The sequence below is a fragment of the Cordyceps militaris genome (genome assembly GCF_000225605.1).
Source record: "Cordyceps militaris CM01 unplaced genomic scaffold CCM_S00001, whole genome shotgun sequence".
In the NCBI taxonomy this organism is placed as follows: Eukaryota; Fungi; Ascomycota; class Sordariomycetes; order Hypocreales; family Cordycipitaceae; genus Cordyceps; species Cordyceps militaris.
Window position 1 is genome coordinate 6,226,478 of NW_006271969.1, and position 12,650 is coordinate 6,239,127.

At 51.7% G+C, this 12,650-nt stretch overlaps 4 protein-coding genes across 4 annotated transcripts; 2 read left to right on the forward strand and 2 right to left on the reverse strand.

Moving 5' to 3' along the window:
- Positions 1-700: 700 nt before the first annotated feature.
- CCM_01925 (carboxylesterase family protein) lies at positions 701-2,519 on the forward strand (the record flags this gene model as incomplete). The annotated part of the gene is made up of 2 exons (XM_006667079.1): positions 701-1,665; positions 1,733-2,519. 2 exons carry the CDS (start codon positions 701-703, stop codon positions 2,517-2,519), a joined length of 1,752 nt encoding a protein of 583 aa, XP_006667142.1.
- A 1,582-nt stretch (positions 2,520-4,101) lies between these two features.
- On the reverse strand, positions 4,102-5,150 carry CCM_01926 (short chain dehydrogenase/reductase; the record flags this gene model as incomplete). The annotated part of the gene is made up of 2 exons (XM_006667080.1): positions 4,102-4,307; positions 4,382-5,150. The coding sequence occupies 2 exons, from the start codon at positions 5,148-5,150 to the stop codon at positions 4,102-4,104; spliced, it is 975 nt and encodes a 324-aa protein (XP_006667143.1).
- Positions 5,151-5,770: 620 nt separating this feature from the next.
- On the forward strand, positions 5,771-7,681 carry CCM_01927 (MFS transporter, putative; the record flags this gene model as incomplete). Its single annotated transcript, XM_006667081.1, has 2 exons — positions 5,771-6,861; positions 6,922-7,681. The coding sequence occupies 2 exons, from the start codon at positions 5,771-5,773 to the stop codon at positions 7,679-7,681; spliced, it is 1,851 nt and encodes a 616-aa protein (XP_006667144.1).
- Positions 7,682-10,037: 2,356 nt separating this feature from the next.
- On the reverse strand, positions 10,038-11,813 carry CCM_01928 (uncharacterized protein; the record flags this gene model as incomplete). Its single annotated transcript, XM_006667082.1, has 1 exon — positions 10,038-11,813. One exon carries the CDS (start codon positions 11,811-11,813, stop codon positions 10,038-10,040), a length of 1,776 nt encoding a protein of 591 aa, XP_006667145.1.
- Between the last annotated feature and the right edge of the window lie 837 nt (positions 11,814-12,650).

Sequence of the window (12,650 nt, forward strand, 5' to 3'; positions counted from 1 at the left end):
ACGACGACGACGACGAGAGAGAGAGAGGACGAAGGGGGGGGGAGGGGCAGTGACAAGAAACAAAGGAGAGAGATATTTCATCCTTGAGATAATATGGTAACTACGTTTTATTCCGAACACGCGGAGGGCAGCTGGCGATGCGCTTGACCTGTTTCTTCCCTTCTGCGCTCGAGGTGGTAACTAGTTACCTGGCCAGGGCATCTGTGAAGGAGCCAATCTAAGACACAAAGCAGCTGCAGGAGAGAGATAATACAGCTACAGCGCTGGCAGCCACAACCAGGCTCAAGTCCGTGACAACGTTCGAGGCACATCAAGCACATCAGGTGACTCCACTCAAGATGACAGCATATCAAATCGGGGGTCATCCATTGATAAGCCTCTTTTAAACGGGGTGATGTTGCGTTGAGACAAGGCCGAGGAAGGATCAGCCAGCATCTGCATCACCTATCACCTACGGACTCCGAAGCCCAACCCGCCCGGCCCGGAAAGCCAGAGGGCATCCACAGAACCCTGAAGATCGCCCAGTCACCAGGCTGTTTAATGGCCAGCGGGACAACGCCAATCAAATCATGACGAGGCCGAGGGAGGGACCCGGGAGCCAACTTCAGATTGCCATGTCGTCGGCTCCTCCAACTAAAAACCTATACATGGTCATATCTAGCAATTTCACTGCTCAACCATCACACAGCGCTCGGCCAAAATGCGGGCCACGCATCTGTTGCTGTTGCTGCCACTGGCGCTACTCCCCCAAGCCAAGCGCCCCTCCATCACCAACGAACGAGTCCCCATCACATACATCGGCACCGCAACCGAAGATGGCAAGATCGAACAATTCATGTCCATACCTTACGGTCAGGACACCGGCGGCGAACAGCGCTTCCGTCATCCCATTCCCTTTTCACCGGCGGCCGACACCATCGTCGACGCGACCGAGCCCGGCGCGGCCTGTCCCCAGCCCGAGCAGCCTATGAAGCAGGACCCGTGGACGCGCATCAAGAAAATCTCCGAAGACTGCCTGACGCTGCGCATCTCCAGGCCAGCCGCGGAAACCGACAATTCCACCGCAGAGAAGAAGCTGCTCCCCGTTATGATCTGGATTCACGGCGGCGGCCACCTAGTCGGGACCGTGTATGACAGCGCCTACGACCCTGTCGGGCTCGTCCGCGCGTCCATCGACAGCGGCAACCCCATCCTCTACGTCGCCATGAACTACCGCCTTAACATCTACGGTTTTCCTGTCTCTGACAGCCTACTCGAGGACGGGCTCACCAATCTCGGGCTGCGCGATCAGGCGCTCGCGCTGCAATGGGTGCAGGACAACATCTCCGACTTTGGCGGCGACCCGGACAATGTCACGGTCTTTGGCGAGGATACAGGCGCGTCAGATATCGGACTGCATCTCCTTACCGGCAATAACGCTACAGAAAAGGTGCCGTTTCGACGCGTGGTTGCGCAGAGCGGATCGGCCATGTCAGCCTGGCCTGGGAATGCAAAGACGTCGAGTGATAGCTTCACCGCCGTGGCTGCCAAGCTCGGGTGCATCGCTGCCAGCCCTCAGTACTGGTACACCGTTAATTGCTTGCGACAGTTTTCGATGGACCAAGTCACCAAGACGGCGTTTGATGTAGCCTACGAGTTTGATCCCGTTAATGGCTTTCACGCATTGTACGTTGAAGAAAATTTGGAGGTCTTGTTTCGGCGCGCATTAAAGGCTAACAATAAACGTCCTTAGTGGCCCTGTCGTTGATGGAACCATTGTTCCGGAGCAGCCTGCCAAGGCATTCGAAGAAGGCCGCTTTGTGAAACACGTGGACTTCCTCTTTGGTTGGGATGTGGACGAAGGGTCCATGGAGACGCCCACAGCAATTCAATCCACCTTCGATGCGGCGGGCTGGCTGATGAAGCGCTATCCTACCCTCACGTACCCTTCCGCCCTCGAGCTCATGTATCTCTACCTCGACGGTCCCCATGCCACCCGCGACGAGTGCCACGAAGCCGTTAGCACCGCGTGGTGCGCCCTCTCCCGCCTCATCCGAGACGCCACCGTCGCGTGCCCGCTCCTCACGCAGGCTGCACGCATGTCCCTCGCCGGCGCCCCCAATATCTATCTCTACGAGCTGAACCAGTCGGCCTTTGCGCCAGTCATGGAGAGCAAAGGACGGGCGTATCTGGGCGCCGCGCACTTCTCTGACGTGCCGTACGTTTTTAATAATCTGCAGTCCTCGTACTTTATCAGCGAGGAGCGCGACCTGCAGCTCGCGAGCTGGATGGCAAGTACTTGGGCGGCGTTTGCGTCGGCTGGATCGCCGGGGGTAGAGGGGCGCGAACACGAAGGCGACGGCGACGATGAGGAGTGGCCTTTTTCGTTTGGGGAGCAGTGGAAAACGGAAGAGCCGAGACAGATTACTTTGAGGACGATTGGGGGCCCACGTAGCGGAGTAAGGCGGATGCCTTTTGCCGAGAGAAGGAAATGTGAGGCTGTCAATCGGATAGTTGGAGGGGGCGTGACGCAGTGCTAGACTTATTGTAGTTTGTGTTTTATTTAAATTTCTTCTGTTTCTAGTGACGACCTCTTTTATATGTATCACAATTTATCATGCATATTGCTCAAGAGATTAGCCAAAATATGTTGTGTTGACTTCAAAGGCCTGCTTAGGCGCAGACCCGTGAGGCTCGGTATAACCCGCGTTCTCTTGCCAAGAACGGCGTATAAATATCACCGTTCGTCCCATGTTCAACTTAATGGGGATATCCTCCATTTATGTTTTTTTTCTTAGTTAAAACGGGCGTTTGTTTGATGAATAGGACTTTGGTTTTGAATGGCAGCGACGGCGCCGCCAAGGGTTTGGCAACCAGCTCCAGGTGCCCTACAAGATGTGGGTTGACGGAACTTTTGCCATACGTACTACAAATGAAAAACTCCATTCCATTCCACTTCCCATGTCTCTTTACCACTTGGTCAATATTAGCCATTTGCCTCATCATAGGCATTAACCCATCAGTTAAGTAAGCTATATATCTCCAGTCCTTCGGTTGTATATTGCATACAAAATACAATAAATTTAAACCCTCCGCACAACACCGCCACAACTATGAGAAAATTTTCAGACTTCGGGGGTAGTTTTGATCAATGGATAAATCAGGACCACAGGTTTTCGTCTTTCGTCTCTCTAAATGCTTTAGTATGGATTTTGGGAGGTAGCATTGAGGGCCGGCAACCTGCACTGTTCCACCGTCCAGCGAAGCCCAGTGAAGGAAGAGTAGAGAAGGGGAGAAGGATGATTGTGCATCATAAAAGGTATCTCGAACATAGAATTGCGCGAGAAAGGAAAATGAAAGGAGTCGCTTTTGACTGGACTGTCGCCTTGTTTCATGTGCTTGTCTGGTGTTGGGGGTGAAGGCTTGGTGAGCAAGGAGCCTGGAGGGTTGGTAAGGCCTCTCTCTCTCTTTGCGGGCCATGCACTATCTGCGAGTTATACGATCCATTATTAATTTCACTAATAGGGCGTGTCTTGAGTTTGAGTTTTTTTCTCGCAGTACCTTTTTTGGGTGAGTCTGAGCCCCCCCCCCCTTTCACTTCACTTTTTGCGTTGATATCGTACGTAAATGTCCTGTCTCTGTCTGTTACGTCTCTTACGTATCCTGCGGCTGTGTGTTCCAGATGCGGGGTCAGTAGGTGGGCTCGGTCCCGAGAGCGGTGCTCGGTCCCGACTGGTAGGTAGTGGCTCGGCCCGGGTCCCAACGATCCCTGTCAGTTATTAACGCCGTGATGCTGAGTTTGCTCTTCCGTACTCTGTAAATTAAGTCAAATTTCGGTCTAATGCTACACACCTAGCAATAAAGTAACACCCTGCTAGTTAAAGAAGCCTTTTTGACTAGGGGAAGAAATAGGTTAAACTATAAAGAGCTAATTAGAGCGGCAAAAGGGGCTTCTTTCTTGAAAAAAAAGTGTAGTTATACTGTGAAATCCATCCATAGAGCCTAAAGAGGACGTTATCAAGTTATCGAATTTCGACTCTCGCTCACAAAAATAAGAACTCAGGATCAATGTATGCACTTGTTCCTCCATTCATCCTGTAACGCACTGTAACGAAAGTGCAACTAATAAGTGGCTATATGGGCCGCGCAGTAGCCGCCATCAATCAAGAGTACATTGCCGTTGCAGTACGACCCCGCACGGCTCGCAAGCCAAACAATCGTGCCCCCGATATCCTGCATCTCACCGAACCGTTCCTCGGGCGCAATCGACGGGGGCAACTTGCCTCTTGTAGATTTGTAAAAGCTACCCATCATCTCGGTGTTGAAATCTGAGACCCACGTTAGCGACATTTCTTTTCTTTTTTTTTTGGGCCGTCTGTGCAAAGCGAGGGTATGAACCTACACCCTGGAGCGACGACGTTGACCCGAATCTTCCACGGGATCAGATACGTCGACAGATTCTTCATCATGTGTGTCATGCCCGCCTTGCTAGCTCCGTAGCAAAACGCCGAATTGTCGCGCCCAAAACCACCGACGCTGCTTATAGCAATGATCTGGCTTCTCACAAAGTCGTGTGGCCCGTTGTACGAGGGTCCACGCGCCTCCCCCATCTCTGCCTGGCGTGCCTGGTTACCCTTGTCGAGCAGCTCGAGAAACGCAAACGAAGTTTGTAGGGCCGCCGTCGTGTTTGTCTCAAAAAGCGCCGCGTAGTCCTCGAACGACTTGTTGAACCAAAAATCTCGCATCCGCTTGACGTCCCACTTAGGATTGGGACGTTGCGGGTGTGGCTCGAGGTTAGGAGTCGCGATGCCGGCGTTATTGATGAGGAGGTGGATCTTGGAATCCTGTGCGGAGATGTGGTCAACGGCTCGCTGGAGTTCTTCCTTGGAGGTGACGCTGCATTGTAGAGGTACGATGCTGCCACGGCTACTGCTGGTCGTGTTATCGCCGTTGATTTCTGCCATGGCGTCTTGGGCGGCCCTTTGCAGCACATCTAAGCGACGGCCGAGAATGTAGACCTTGGCACCGCCGGATGCGAGGGCCTTGGCCATCATGAGGCCGAGACCGGTACCACCGCCGGTGACGACGGCGATAGTATCGCCGACGTGGAACAGATGGGCTGGGCTAAGTGTGTTAGTGGTGGAGGATGTCCTGTTGGTGGTTGCTGGCATTTTGGACTGGAGCCGATGAGGGAGCCGTTGAAGGAATGATGAATGGGGACAGATTTAACGTGGCGATCTTGAATTTTGATGAAGTAAAGGTTGGTGCGGGCGAACGAAAGCATCTGGACAGGCGCACTGTCGGAGCGAGAGAGGCTGCAGCAATATGATTCTTGCCACCTACTGTGTATGCACTCGTGGATTTACCAGGCTATATTAAAAGACACAAGGTCTCAATCAAGTTAGCGCACATATTTCCTATTCCGGATAATTGCACTCTGGAATCTTGCGCTAAGACGTGCCATGGTTCGGAGCCCGCCGAAGCTAACCTGTCCGAAGATAAGACACTGTGGGTACAGAATCTGCTGGGGTTGCCCGCTAACTAGCCGTAGTCAAGCTGCGATGCTCGTGATTGGTGCTTCGGAAAAGGAAACGGCTAGATCGGCCCGTGAGAACCCATAATTCATCTAACGGCGAAGAGGGGTGCGGGCATTGCAACGTTTTAGCCCACTCGCCCCAAGCCATGAAAGCTCTCGCTGCCCGGGGAGGACAGAAGACGTTTCTCTCGCTCGCTTCCCACCAACATCTCCTCGTCTATACGTGCACCCGATCTTCAGCTCATCCAGCGCGCCATGGCGACAACGCGTGACGACACTCCCCAAGAAGGAAAGGGACTCGAAACGCCAGCTGCACCGTCTTGGAACCTCAATGCCCGGCACCAGCCAGCAGCAGTCACTATGGGCAAAGAAGAAAACACAGACATCGAGAAGGCGAAGCCCGCTACCCCCGAGGGACCGCCCGCAGGCGGCGGCGGCTTTGGAGGCTTCCCTGTCGTCCAGTATCCCACCGGCTTCCCGCTCTACGCCAACATCATCTCGCTCTACCTCGCCAGCTTCCTAACGGCACTGGACCGTACAATTGTCGTCAACGCAATCCCCACCATCACCAACGAGTTCAACAGCGTCGGCGACATCAGCTGGTACGGCAGCTCCTACCTCATCACCTTTTGCGCTTTCCAGCTCGTCTATGGCAAGATTTACGCATACTACAACGCCAAATGGGTCTTTCTGAGCGCCGTCGGCATCTTCCTTGTCGGTTCGGCTATCTGCGGCGCTGCGCAGAGCTCCGTCACGCTCATCGTCGGCAGGGCCGTCGCGGGCCTGGGTTCCTCGGGTATCTTTGGCGGCAGCGTTATCATTACCTTCTTCACCGTCCCGCTCAAGATGCGGCCCATCTACTCAGGTGTCGTCTCCTTTATCTTTGCTGTGGCGTCCATTGTTGGTCCGCTCATTGGTGGTGCTCTGACGCAGCACGGCAGCTGGAGGTGGTGCTTCTTCCTCAACTTGCCCGTCGGCGCGTTGACCATTGTTGTCACGCTCCTCGTGCTCAAGCTGCCGCCCGCAAAAAAGGCAGGAACTCCGTGGAAAGCCCAGATCAAGAGCATGGACCCCATTGGCAATCTTTTCTTCGTCCCGGGCATTGTCTGCCTACTTCTTGCCTTACAATGGGGTGGGTCGGAGTATAGCTGGAGCAATGGCCGCATTATTGCGCTCCTCGTCTTGGCGGCTCTTCTGCTCGTCGCCTTCATGTTTGTTCAATGGTGGCAAAAGGACAATGCAACCGTCCCACTGCGAGTCATACTGGAAAGAAACATGGCCGCAGCCTGTCTGTATACCGCCTTTGTTGCAGGGTCTATGATGTCCATCATCTACTACCTGCCGGTGTAAGCGTGCTCTTATTTCATTTCTCCAGTCTGCATTTGATCTAACAAATGAAATGGTAGTTGGTTTCAAGCCATTAAAGCTGCTTCGCCCACGCGATCAGGCGTCATGATGCTGGCTCTTGTCGTGCCGTCTGGCGTGTCTGGCCTGGTGTCCGGTTTTGCCGTTTCCAAAGCTGTCGGATACTATGCGCCCTTCATGCTCGCATGCACCGCCCTGATGGCAATCGGCGCTGGCCTTCTGACCACCCTCACACCACATTCATCAGACGGCACGTGGATCGGCTATCAGGTCATCTGGGGATTTGGATCCGGGCTCGGCATGACGGCCGGAGGTTTGGTGCCGCAGACAGTTCTGGCCAGGATGGATGCACCCATCGGCATCTCCCTTATTTTCTTTTCTCAGTCGCTTGGAGGATCTGTGTTCCTGTCCGCCTGCCAGTCCGTTTTTGGTCACCTTTTGAAGACTGGTCTGCGAGGACTCACCAACTCTAGCGACATTCTCAACTCTGGCTCGACGGATCTGCGCAAGCATGCAAGCCTAGAGGAGCTGCCAGCACTACTTGACGCATACAACAACGCCGTTACCAAAACTCTTGTTATTGGCGCCGCAACAGCGGCAGCGGCATTTGCAGCGGCATTGGCAGTCGAGTGGAAAAGCGTGAGAAAGGCGCAAGACCAGAACGGACCTCCGGGACTTCTAGGAGGAAAGCCAGCGCCAGCCGCTGGTCCCATGGCGAATACGGACGCGCCAGCCCCAAACGGAGCCGCAGCGGAAAGTCTTGGGCCGCCTAATGGGTCCACGGAGAAGACGGACCAGTAATGGGCACGGCTTCTAATTCTTCCATTTACTTAAAAAAGCAGCCAGGCTACCATGCTCGCCACACCGTGCGTTTTCCGGTACTTTCTTTGGTGGTTGGCCAGGAGTTTGCGGTTGCCACTCCTCACTAGCCTAGACAAGGCTTTCCTTCACAGACTTGAACTCTATTAGCGACTTTTTCCTTGGGATGGAGTACCGAATTTAATGTAATTTTCCCCTATTATAACGCTGTTAGGCTGCTACTACGTGTACAAAAACCTCCATGTTTTTTATAAGCTGTGTTAGAGACGTTAATAGCGTTGTGATAGGGGAAATTAAAAAAGCGACGTGTCTAGTACCCTGTCTAAAAACAGGCCTTACTCGCGTATGTAGGTAGGTAGGTAGGTGGTCTTCTGTGTAGTGTAGCGGCTACTAGGTTAGTAGGCTTGTGAATTTCCCCAGGTGGCATTGTGACAGGTTAGCTAGTGCTCTGCCAGCGCCAAGTCGCCAGATTTGTTTCGAGTCGGGAGACTCGCGATAGAATACCATGTAGGGGGCTGAAAAAGTAACCATCTTCCTTGTTTGTACCCTAGGTGCCAAGTAGGCACCCTGGTAAGAAAGATACTTTGTAAACGCGGGTCAGTACAGGGACCCTTTGTATTGTGTAGATAATACCAGGTTAAATTTCTTGTACATAATCAACTTTCCCGTTAGACAACTGCCCCAGTTATCATGTCTCGTCAGTTCAGCGGCTCAAGAGCAGGATCTCGGGACAGTGTCGAGCCAGTTGCCGATCCCGACTGCGACGGCTGCGGCGGAGAGGGAAAGCTCCTTTTACGTTACGATGCGAAGCGTGTTTGCACGACATGCGGAGGTGGAGGGAAGAACTGCACTGGCGCAAGTCCTGAGTATGAGTGTGACGAATTCGAGCGAGAAACTGGGACGCGTTATTGTACTTGTTCAACCTGCGATGGCAACGGAGTGACCATTGAACATGTTCCAGTGTACGAGGTATGCAGCTGTTTATAGAACCGCTAGTTAGCGGCAGGACTTCCCGCAACATACCTGTACACAATAGCGGAGGTTGCGGGCAAGAAAATAGTCACTCGGTCAAGCCTGTTATGCAGTATGTAGTACAATACGCATATTCAAGATATCTATCCACTAGGCAGCTGTAGTGTTGGATGCTACTTCCCAATTCTAAATCTGCTAGAGCTTCAGCAAGCTGTGCCTTTTCGATTTCTATAAAGCTATTTTTTAATTTCTCGAATTCGTCCGGATTTTTTTGCAGAAACCCAATAAAGTCGATTGTAACCGTTATCTCTCTTTTTATTTGTGCCTTGATCGCTGCTCGTATCTGTTTGGATAATGGGGACCAGTCTGCTGGCATCGGTTTGCGTCGTGGTCGATTAAATGGGAGCTTATTTAGCTTTTATAGGACTTCTTTCGATGCGGGCTCTTGTATGCATATACTAATACATACATGAATGTCAGTATTATAAGCCAAGCATAGAGTTTAACTGTCTTAGTATTTCAAGTTTTAGTCGTAAAGGAATAGAGACTTATAGGCCTCTCTTACTTGTTAGCTAATACTGAATAAGGGGTATATCTGTTATAGTTGTTTCTCTATCGCCGTGGTCGACGAGCATGTAGCAAAAGTGATTAGGAAGACTGAAATGGTCTCCAAGAACTCGCCAACATTCCTGCATCCTGTCAAACTTGCGCCCAAAATGGCGGACAGTTAGGGTATCCTAAAGGAAGGCGATTTTGTCTCCATATTCAGCTCCTTGAACTAGCTGTGTCTCCGTTTTCAGGAGCAATCGGCACGGTCCAGAACTTGGTGTAGGCTTATTTGTGGTTGGCATCTTATAGGCATTAAAGGTTACCAATGTTGAGCGAAGAGGGCAGTATGTTGTAGGGGTGATATTCTGTTGAATTACAGGAGGCGCAACGTAAGATACAACAAACTCGGAGTGCGGTAAAACGTAGATCCGAAAATAGCTTTCCAAGGCAATAAAAGTACCTAGTATATAAAGTTTTAATTATACTATTTATATAATTCACGAGATAACCGTATCTTATGTTGCGCTTTATTGGACAACGGTTACCAACGCTTTTGCGGAGGTGCTGTGCGGATTTGGAAGACGATTCCATTCCCTGAACTTAAATCGCAACTGAATAGACACGGAATGACATCTTTTCTGCGCTAAACTGCCATCTGCGCGTGGGTGGTAATCTAAATACAGGGCATACGCGTCTTTTTAATGTGTTTTGCTTTTTCGCTGCTGCAACTTTTGTGCGGACGTTGGTAATTTTTCAGTGCTTTATTTGTTCACTCTCGAAATTATTCCGGCTCCCTTTCCACCCGCAAAGCGCAGCATCACTGTGATTCAAATTTACGCTTTTCAGCCATCTTGAGCGGCACGCTCGCCCAGTCATCCCACCATTTCTCAGAAGACGGCGGCCAGGTCGCGTCCCATGCCTCCTTGTGTATTTTTGAATCTCCAGAGGACGATGCTTGCCTCTGAATTTGCCTCAGGGCCTGCTGTCGGATCATCACGCCCCGCTCTCTCAGTGTTATGTTGCCTGCATCCCTATGGACCGACCATTCTCTGCCGAGCCAGCGTAGCCACCGGCCGAGAGGGGACGATACGCTAAAGCCACAGGGGCGGAGCTCCAGCAGGCTTAGCCGGCTCCCAGCACTGAGCAGTCCAAACATGGTATGAGCCAGGGCTGAGTCTACCGCTGCCTGTCTATAGATACCCTGGATGGAGGAAGCTATCATTGCGTCGGTGAGGTCCCTGGCATCTGAGAATCGGAGCGCAGGTTTGCTGTTGCAGAGAAGGTGAAGAGTTAGTCTTCTGAGATGCGGTAAAGTACCGATGGAACGATATATTGCTGTTTCCCGTTCGTCGCCAGGAGTCCTGGCTATATGTAGCTCCAGTTCCACAATCTGAAGACACCTCTGCGCGAGTTTACCAGCAGCTGCCATGGAAATAGTAACAGGGGGCTTTCCATCGAGCCGTCCACCACCAAAACATAACTTTTGTAGTGTATCTGCATGATGTATCGTGATCGCGTAAAATGATTTATCCCGAACGGCTCCTCGAATAAGTAGCTCCTGCAAGGGATGAAGGGCAGTAAGCAGCTTAGCGGCTAGGGGATCCGCGTCCGCTTCTCTTTCGCCGACCCTATAAAAAGCCCCAACATTGATCTCCAAGGATAAAAGCGCCGTGAACGAGTTTTTAAGGGCTATCTGTGTCAGATGCTTTACTGCTGCTAAGTCGACGCTGCATTTAAGCGCAAGCGACCGTAGCTGCTTAAAATCATCCGTGCAAGCAGTCCATTCGGTAAGCTTCTCAACCCCGATCTCGAACTCATGCAGTGTTAAATTATGGAGACGTCCTCGCGGTCGATTTCCTAGCAGACCACCACGTTCAGATCGTGGAAACCCCTGAAACGGCGGACGTGGAACCGTCATCATGGGCCCCGGTGTCGCTTGGATAATAATTGGTAGCAAATAGACATTTTTGAGCCGCGGCGCAAGGCCATTCACCATTTCCATGATAGCTTCTTTGTTGTAGTCCACAGTTTGACGGTTTCTGTATTGGGCAGTGGCGCTCACGATGCTGTAGAGGCAAGGAGATGTTGCCAGCGCAATGTCGTCGGGATGTATGGGCTGCGTATGGAGTTCCGAGTGAATAAGGCTGCGGAGACCAAACTTGTGTATATGCAGGCGGCATTCCGGATGATCACTGTGAAGGTGCGATAAGAGGCAGCGCGGAAATGGGCTGGCGCTCGCGAAGACCAGGTCCTCGAGCCCAGGAAGCTCTTTGCAGAATTCGATAAGGGGCTGCCACGGTTTCTCATCCAGCCACTCAATTGACAGCAATGGTTCCCCCCCCAATGGTCCTTTGCGGTCCATACCAGTGAGCAGTCTTGGCTCTTCTTCCTGATCTCCGTCGTTTTCCATGAGGATCGGGTGTCTTATCCACTGTGCATTCTGGCGAAGTTCTTTCGGCATGTCTCCCCCGTGAGACTCTTTATCTTCACTCTCCTGGGATATCGTGTATCCTGTTAATTTAACCACTCGAACAAGTGCCAGGCGCTCATCTCTCTGCACCGACTGTCGCCAGCTCTGGATATCGCGCCGCATTTTGTGCGGCCCTCGGATTGTTAGGTTTAATTGACGAAACCGTTGAGCATCTGCAGCGTTGCAACATCTCTTGCTAGCCAATGCAAATTTTCCGAGGCTGCGTTTCGTTCTTGGCTCATGCTGGGCAAGCTGGTCGCAGATTTTAAGAAGTAGTTCCACAGGCAAGCTTTCGAGCCGAGACTGAGGCAGGAGGGAATCCTGAGTGCCCACAAAAGACATTTCAAATAAATGAAATCGGAATAGTGAAGACTGGGACTGAGTATTCCGAAATTATCCAAGGCTGTCTTCGGAAGCAATATAAAACACTTTTGTCCTGTTGAATCAAGCGCGTGAGCGAACTTGGGGAGTGAGGGATACGAGGCAGCGCCAGGGGGTCTTATATGCCATATGTCTTTCGCAGCCTATGTACACATGCTTGCAAGCATCCTTGCAGCCGCATCGCACGCCGCGAGGGCTCTCGTACCAAAGACTAGCTTCTCAGAATCGGCAAAGAGACACGGCTGCTGAATAGTCTCCCTGGTTTGAAATCTATCTTTGTTATGAACATGCTGATTTACTTAAGCAGCTGCAGGGAACGGCTGTGGACAAATCTTACAAGAATCACAAAATGTTACGGGGGTTGCATTATATGCCAACCCTAACATCCCACACATGGGATTTCGCTTTATTTCTTTATTTTTACTAGGGCTGTGGAGCTGGTAGCACAACAACCACACGCAAATTTTGGCTATGGAAGTATAGAATCTCTAGCCTGCTTAGTAGCCTTGTTTACCCCCCCTTCTTATCTTAAGCCGAGAAAAGTCCGAGCTAAAGGGCGATTCTATATAGTAGTTTAAG